Consider the following 8,674-nt stretch of genomic DNA (forward strand, 5'->3'; position numbering starts at 1 on the left):
GAAAATTGATCCCAAAACACTAGCATAGAAATCTGGGAGACGGGGACATAATTTTTCAAACAGTACATTGTTCAGGGTCAACAATTCACATCCTGCGAGAAAGTTAGATACTTCTTTTACAAAACTTCCTTTCCAGTGGCAAAGGAAATAAAGGCCATCACACTCGCAGCTAGAATCTGACATACAGAAAATACAGAAACATGTTGTGCTTCTGAGAAGGCCCTGTTCTGTAGGCAAGGATTACCATGATTTGAGGAAACTGGGTGGCTGGAAGTTTACATGGTCACACATTTTTGTTAGATGTCCATGGGTCTCCCTGTTATGAATAGATAGAGTCATGTCTGAAAAAACATCCAGCAGTAAGAGATGCAGCAACTCAAAATAATATACTCTACATTTTAAATATATGAAATGACGAGCCTGGCAAGGTCTAAGCAAGAGTCAGCATGAAAAGCTGTACAACCTGTTATCCCCTGTAAGTAAACCAGTGATAGATATCCCTTCCTATGAGAGGTAATGGAGGACGTGTACCAGAAAAAACACAATTTAATTATCATATTTGAATCTCAAGTCAAAAACTATCACTGAGTTTAGACAGGTGGTGAATACTGCAGGGAGTATATACAAGTACCTTGAGAGTTTTTATTTAAAGAAATCTAATCTCTCCATAACATTTTTGTAAGTAGAGCTACTAAGACACACACTTTAGCTGAACTACACAATCCCAGAAACCACAAAAGCAGCTGGATGCACTTCAGTGCTTTTGCATAACTGCAATAAAAACCTGACTCTATATTAAATGCCACACAGTTATGATTCAGTTATAAGTCAAAAACCATGGTTGCCAAAAAAGACGATTTCCAATACAGCCAACTCTCTGTACTTTTTGTCTGTTTACATATACACACTTAATTACTGTTCTATATTATCTTTTCTCTCTGACTTTAAGATATATACTAACTGAAACGTAGCTAGGTACAGTAGCAAATTTGAATGCTGCATTACAGGAACTTATGTTTGTTACCTTTCTGTTTTTTTTCTTGGAAGAACTGGTCAAAACAGTAAGGCAATGGACAAAACTCAGAATGTGAACAATCAAGTATGTTACATCTCAGTATTTTCCCTTATATTTCAAAACATTTTATATTGTCACTGCAAGTTCACACCTTTCCACTGCCTTCAGAGTTGCATTTCTTCAGCATGCAAGAGACATTTTCTCTGATAGTGTCTTCAAATCTCTCATTTCCTCTATCAGAGAAAATGAGAGATGTAAGTCCTCAAAACATCAGGTAAATTTAGGTGTACCTGCTTAAGCCAAACTTTACAATAAACAACTGGCCTGGGGGAAACCTTATGAGGAACAGAGTTTAAGAATAAATCCCCAAATCTTTAAGCTTTAAAACCTTATTTTAAGAAAAATCTACTTCCCTCCATCAGGGGAATACGTGAAGTAATATTTTTATACTGGTTTTAATAACACAGCTTCATGCTCTCATTAAATTACTGATTAAACAAAACAAAAATAAAAGAACATCCACACCTAAACAGGGATAATATTTTTCAAAAAATTCATGACTTGTATATCCTTTTTTTCAACCTATATAACCTTGTTAACCAAGATACCTCGTGGTGGTAAAGGTCGTCTTCTGATGAAGTTTCAACTACTTCTTCCTCAAGTGCCTCCTCTTCCCCTTCACATACAGCGCTTTCAAAGACAATGCTTCTCTGAGCAACCTCCTGCAACAGAGTTTTATTTTTAAGACTTGACTCCTCTACAGATCTGGTGCTACTCAGATTTTGAGAAACGGGAGTTCCAGCTGTTGGGAAAGCTACTTGTACTGATTTGTCTATACACTTTTCATGTACAGCTGTGCATAAACAGCATTCATAACATCCTAGTTTAAAAGCTCTGCATAATTAAAAAGAGTCTAAGAAGACACTCATCAAGTTCTCCCAAAATTTGCTTTTTCTAATATATTTAAGTATTTTCTTTCAGTTGCAAGATGTCATAACGACTGCCCTACCCAAAGTTTTAACTCCCACCTTACCAGAATTAATGCCTCATTGCTTAAAGTGAGTTTCACTGTAGCATTCCCCACTCCCCATAAATAAATCAGTTTTCCTTAAAACAGTGTAAGAGACAAATCACTGAAGAGTTTACAAAAACCTTTTATTTTCAAAGCATGTTCTAAGGCACTGCCCAGTTCCTGGCATGAGGGCAGTGTCTGAACAAATCATTCTTCTACTTCTTATACTCAATATAGGGGAAAAATGTCACATGCTTCAATAGATGGCATTCCTAAATTGCAGTTAAGACAGACAGGGGTACAGTATGCTTGGTGGGAAAGCAAAAGGAGAAAACTTTGCACATGAATGCACATGAGTGTTTAGTAAAGTCCTAACAATGGTTCTACCTGCACCTTTATAAGGGATGGCACCACAGAAAGAGAAGTTTAAACACATCTGAAGTACTTTACCTCTCCCTGGGAATTTTTCAGTACAACTTTCACATCTCTACAAGTGCCCCAAGAATTCCGGTTCTTCCAGATGAGGTCAGTGGGAGGGCTAGCAGTTACTCCAGCATTTGCAGCCCAGACCTGTTAAAAGGAGAAGTCACATGTAAGCATTATTTCTTTGTCTTATACATTTCCATGTTATTTACTGAGTTAATGTATTCCATTTAAGTGACACTGATAAATCTCCTCCAGTTAAGAAAATACAAGTCTCTGCCTACCTACTTCCAAAGCTTCTTACAATAAAACACTCCTGCTTTTTTTTTTAATGTGGAGACTTTTGAATATGTAAATGCACCTGTTTATGGTCAAAATTATTGCTCCATATAGAAAAGTTTCTGAAAAATGTGTCTCTGTCCAACTTCTTCCCAGCAACTGATACAACTAATGCCCAATAAAAATGTAGGTGATTATTTTCTGAATATGTACACAGAAAGGTCAAAAGTAAAAACCTTGTGTCTTACTGACACACACAAGCTGGCCTAAAGCACATTTTAACTGAACAGCTGAAGACTGACAACTTACTGTGACGTTTTGGCCTGCCTGTAGTACGTATTCTGGTGAATATCTGTAACTAGCTGAAGTGTCTCCTATTTTTTGGATCATCTCCCATTCTCCCATAGGTTGATCCTAATAAAAAAGGAGAGAAAAAAACTTCTATCAGCAGTCATTTTCTCTTCCATGTGTATGTATTTTACATATAAGGCCATGAGGTACATATAATTTTCAGTAAAAACATTATCACTTGATCTTCAGCATGCAATCAGAATAATTTTATTTAAATTTGTCTTCCCTTTTATTCAAGTTAAAGCTTAATCACCTTTCTTTTCAGTTCTGATGTTATATTAACTAACATTTATGAGTTGCATCAATTTTGTAATTGCTCGGTCCAGAAAAATACATAAATATTAAAATGCCCTTACAAATATATAATAGATTTTTTGAAGCACAGAATGACAAGCAGGCTTCTTAGGAAACAAAATATTCCCGTCAGTCTTCATAAAATGTGTTCCTACATATGCACACATCCCACTACATACTCCTTTGCAAGACCCACATTACATTTCCTTTCCATTATTTTTTGCCTATCAACTACCTAAAAAGCACCAGCAAATCTAATAAAAAAAAAAAATAGAAGTCAGGATTAGAGAATGACTATTTCAAAACAAGGATTGCTCTTTTCTAAATTCTCCCACCAACAGACAGTTTCTAAACATTAAATAGTTGCCATTGGAGTTGGAAAACAGGCAGTTAAGATTATCTAGAATAAACAATCTGATTTATCTTAATGGGTGCTGACATTCAGTTGGTCGTTGTAACAAAACATACCATACTTAAAGAGGATTTTATTTATTTTCTATCTGTATAAACAAATGTCAAACACTTGTGAAAATTCCCCAAGTACAACTTATTACACTGCACTACAGACAGTTGCTCAAATCTAGACCCCTGATAAACTACTATAACCATGAACCATCCATGGCTACTGTAACAGAACTGATGGTCCTTCCATGGAACAATGAATGTGCAGTTAAATTAAATACAAGGCAGGGAAACCCACATGGTACACAAAGGAGGGGGGAAATCCCGTAAGCTTGAAAAACCCAAAAAAGAAAAAAATGGCAGGTCCTGACTCACTAGAAGTAGTCTTAGATGACTAAATTGAGACAAATCAAAATGCTTAGCTGTCTAGACCAAGACAATCATCACGGTTTCTTCCATTCAGTATATGAAGTCAGCATTCTCAGCCAACACCCCAAGCAGGTAATTAAGATACATATGTAACACCATCTGGAGGAGTCTGTCTCTTCATTGATTGGAAGGGACAGAGGCACTGGGAACCAGACCAATCTTTATCATCTAAACATCAAGAGGAGCTGCCTTTTAGTGACGTAAAGGATTTAAGAAATTATAGCCCCCAGCCTCCAACTCCTCCTCTGCTGACTCACAGAACTGTATATAGCATGGGACTTTTTTTTTCCTTAAACAGAAATTGCAAGTAATGTCGGGGAAGGGAGGGCAGCAGGAGGGAAAGTGTATAGGAATATAGCAAAAGGAATATACAGTTAGCATCCACTGGGGGCAACATAAGGAAGAGCTTTGGTTATTAGTCAAATGAACTACCCTTTGATAAATAGATATGTGTGTTCCCCCCAATACAAACTCCAACCTACTCATAGAATGAAATAATCTGATGTCCTGGTTTCAGCCAGGGTAGAGTCAATTTTCTTCATAGAAGCTAGCGTGAGGCTATGTTTTGCATTTGGGATGAGAAAATGTTGATAAGGTGCCGATGTTTTGAGCTGTTGCTAAGTAGTCAAGGACAGTCCAGCTTCTCATGCTGGCCTGCAGCGAGCAGGCTGGGGGTGCACGGGAAGCTGGGAGGGGACACAGCTGGGACAGCTGACCCAGGCTGGCCAAAGAGATATTCCATACCATATAACATCATGCTCGGTATATAAAGCTGGGACGTAGAAGAAGGAAGGGGTGGAGGGACGTTCGGAGTTATGGCGTCTGTCTTCCCAAGAAACCATTACGCGTGATGGAGCCCTGCTTCCCTGGAGATGGCTGAACACCTGCCTGCCCATGGGGAGTGGTGAACAAATTCCTTGTTTTGCTTTGCTTGCGTGCACGGCTTTTGCTTTACTTATTAAACTGTCTTTATCTCAAACCATGAGTTTCCTCACTTTTACTCTTCCCGTCCCACCGTGGGGGAGTGAGCAATTGGCTGCGTGGTGCTTAGTTGCTGACTGGGGCTAAACCATGACATCTGAGTAGCCGTCATAAAGGTGGCTTTGGTATGGGAATTGAGGGCTCCTAAAAACTGTGGATGCAAGCCAAGGGAGAAGGAAAACTATGATTTAGAGAAGCTATATACACGTACAAGGGACACAATTAGATTTAGGCATTTATTTTGCATCAGCATGTATTTCTTTTGGGGCATTTTAAGGCAGAGAAAATTCTTAAAAGGCTTTTAAAATAGCTTAATGTTTGCTTGCACTACTTCCTATAAATTACAATGTTATCTGTAAAACTTGACATGCAGATCACTTGCCAGGCTGAACTCTGAAGAGTGATGTAACACTCTGGTGGGTGGGCAAACTAGCAGTAAAACAATTGCTATGAAAAGAATTAAAAATCATTATGAAGAAGTCATCACTAATCCAGAATACTGTATGAAAGCTTATTTTGTGACACACTAGTTGCTTAGTGCCATCTCTTATAAAGTGTGCTTTAGCATCAAGGTCAACATGAAGCCTGAGGGCTTAAAGGGTGATGAGGATGCTTTCTATCTCTAAATAGTCCATTGTAAAGTCATGATACGTGAGCATTTTCAAACCTGTCCAGAGGTGTTCTTCAAGATGATGAATTTTCCATCAATGTCTATCTGCTCAATGGAGACATTTCCAGTGGCAGAAGCTGAGTGGGAAATGCTAATACTACTGCTGGCTTCAGATTCATCCATATCAATCCTCTTCCTCTTCTTGCTGGTTGTATGCACACTACGGCTCATTGAAACTGCCACTTGGGAAGATTGAGAATGTTTCAATCTGTATCACAGAAAGGAAGAAATATGCAGACATCACACTTTGATTTTACTTCTTCCACTTTTTTTTTTAATAAACTTTTTTCCTCTCTCCTTTTCTTCCCATAGAATTATTGTGGCAGGAGCAGCCCCTGCAGGTCTAACAGCAGGGCACGGGGGCCTTGGTGACGTCTGTTTCTGGGCACATTTACCCCCAGCAATTCACCCCAGACACCTGAGCCCACCAGAGACCCCCTCAACCAATGAGTCCGCCTAGGAGTTCCTCTACCGCAGGAATCACATGTGACCATGACCAACAGGTGACTATAGTTCAGGTCTGAGCTGGGCTATAGATGAGGCCCCATTGGAGACCCCATGAGTGGTTCTCCTTGAGCAGTGGGTCTGTGGCTGGAGCCATCCAGAGACTGAGTTCCTGGGAGCTGAGAGTCCTCGCCTGTAAGGTAGGTGTTACACACACTTCGTGTCATCATTCTAAGCTCAGAGTCAGTCTTGCAGTGTGTAGCATTAGTTCCCAACTGACATCTAGAACTGTACATAAGTTGTGTCTGCCAAAGTGTTTGTAATATAAGATCCCTGTTCAGTTTGATCATTTTACCTTTTTCCTGACTCCATTAAACTTTTCTTAGAACATATTTTGTTGGTCTTGCACCACAATGATACAGCAAGAATGTACAGGTGTATATTAAACAAAGGACGTCACATGAAAAAGTGAAGCCTTAGGTATATTTTGAAGAATTGAATACAATGTTATCAAACAGCTGATTAATGCTTTTGGAGCACAGAATACTGATGGACTACTAAATTAAGACCATAAAGGCATCTCTATGTATTTGTTAAAGAATGCAGTTCTGGATAGATCAAATAAGTAAAGAAAAAACCTCTTAGGGGGCCATAAGCAATTGTAGGAAATTTATGCAAAAACCCAATGGCACAAGAGCTTTTGCTGTTTAATCTCTACACTTGAGAGGAATCAGTGAAGTAGGATATCATTGAGAAAACAGTGAAGTATCAAGCTGCTTTAAATGACAGCTGTGACTTACTAGGTGAAAATTCTCAGTATTGCTGAACTCTGGGGTCAGATGGAAAATGCAGCTAAGCTGATAAGCTGGACAATCTTAACAGCTATTACTTTATGAAAATTACTCTATACTTAAAGAAAATTTGGCTTACAATGAAATAAACTTGTAATTAACTCTGAAAAATAATGGCACCAAATAGACCTGCAAATGACAATTCATTATGTCCTCCATGCTGTATCTTAATAGAAGAATGCTATTTGTTCCCTTGAAAGCTATTGGTCTCATGGAGACTTAGAAGTGTGTCAGACAGGAGAAGGCAAAACCAAACAGTGCCTTGGAAACTGTAGTAAAACATCTAATGAATGTATTCCCAATAAGAACTGCCTTTTAACAGAGAATAAGACAAGTAAGGGAAGCATACAGATACCAGGATTTGATGCTACATTCTTTCATACCTCTCATCTTCACTCTCCAACAATTTCCGGTACGCACTGATTTCCGTATCAAGTGCCAGTTTAACATCCAGAAGTTGTTCATAGTCATTCAGCTGCTCCCCCATCCGATTTCTGATCATTGTCATTTCTTGATCTTTCTCAAACAGTATTTTGCGATACTTTTCCCGTTCCTTGGCCAGGTTCTCCTCAAGCTCTTGCACTCTATTTTGCAATGCTCTAGACTAGAAAGGATTGAAAACATCAGCAGTGCAAAGGAAAGCTCACCCAAACCTCCATGCACTCTGCTATTCAGAAAACATTAGGTTAAGCATCCTCCCCCTTTTCTGAGTTCAAACTTGTCCATATTCAGCTTGTTGTTCTCCACCTCATCTACTACAAATCTAACACCTTAAGTTCCAATTAAATTTACAACATACTTCGAAAGGCAACTACCTGCTCTATTTTTCTGAGATCAGAAGATATGTTACTACACCTGAATTTACTCAGTTGAAAAAAATGAACTTAGGAATTAAACTGTTGAAGACGTGCTGGACAGCACACGGAATCAAAGTGCAGCTGAGTATACTTCAGATCTTGTGGTAAGTAATTGCTCTTTAGCTTTCAGAGGTCTACTTACTGCTTCAGTTTACTGCTGCCAATTCTGAATTCTAGGAGGAAGTTCCTCTAAAGCAACAGGGGTTGTTGTCAGTCAAAGTCTGTCCACCTATTATTAAAGCCTTCAAGGCTTGCTGAAAGTACAGTGGTAGGCATTTCATGAAGAAAGCTAATTTGTCACATACTTTAAAAATCACACCAAGCCAGCTGAACTTAATACTGTGCATACAAAATGGAATGCTTATCAAAGAAAGGCCAAATGATGACAGCTTTAAGGTTTACTTGCCCTGAGAATGCTTTCTTCTGTTTGATAACCTCTTGAGATTTTTTTTGAAAGTGCCCCACAATGACTTGGTTAAGTCTGGTTAGGTCTGGTTAAGTTACCACGTTTGGTACGTAGTCACTCTGCTTAGGAAGTCATCATGGTCCAGAGACAATGAAAACAGACAGTCTAAAAGGCTGACACAGAGGATCGGTGTAATCAATGGTTATCAATGTTAAGAGTCAGATAAGGAATTTAATTAAACAAAAACACGCGCCCCACCC

At 38.7% G+C, this 8,674-nt stretch overlaps 1 protein-coding gene across 1 annotated transcript in view; it reads right to left on the reverse strand.

The window, feature by feature from the left end:
• Window positions 1–1,623: 1,623 nt before the first annotated feature.
• The window catches only part of LOC104628584 (lamin-B1-like), a gene marked incomplete at both ends in the record, with an annotated part of 12,893 nt that continues 5,842 nt past the window's right edge, over window positions 1,624–8,674 (reverse strand). Inside the window, 5 exons of the mRNA XM_010297223.1 lie at window positions 1,624–1,737; window positions 2,478–2,597; window positions 3,039–3,143; window positions 5,854–6,064; window positions 7,535–7,755. Of these exons, the coding sequence (XP_010295525.1) occupies window positions 1,624–1,737; window positions 2,478–2,597; window positions 3,039–3,143; window positions 5,854–6,064; window positions 7,535–7,755 (771 nt within the window). The remainder of the gene's footprint in view (window positions 1,738–2,477; window positions 2,598–3,038; window positions 3,144–5,853; window positions 6,065–7,534; window positions 7,756–8,674) is intronic.

The sequence above is a fragment of the Phaethon lepturus genome, unplaced genomic scaffold, assembly GCF_000687285.1.
Source record: "Phaethon lepturus isolate BGI_N335 unplaced genomic scaffold, ASM68728v1 scaffold14661, whole genome shotgun sequence".
Classification (NCBI taxonomy): Eukaryota; Metazoa; Chordata; class Aves; order Phaethontiformes; family Phaethontidae; genus Phaethon; species Phaethon lepturus.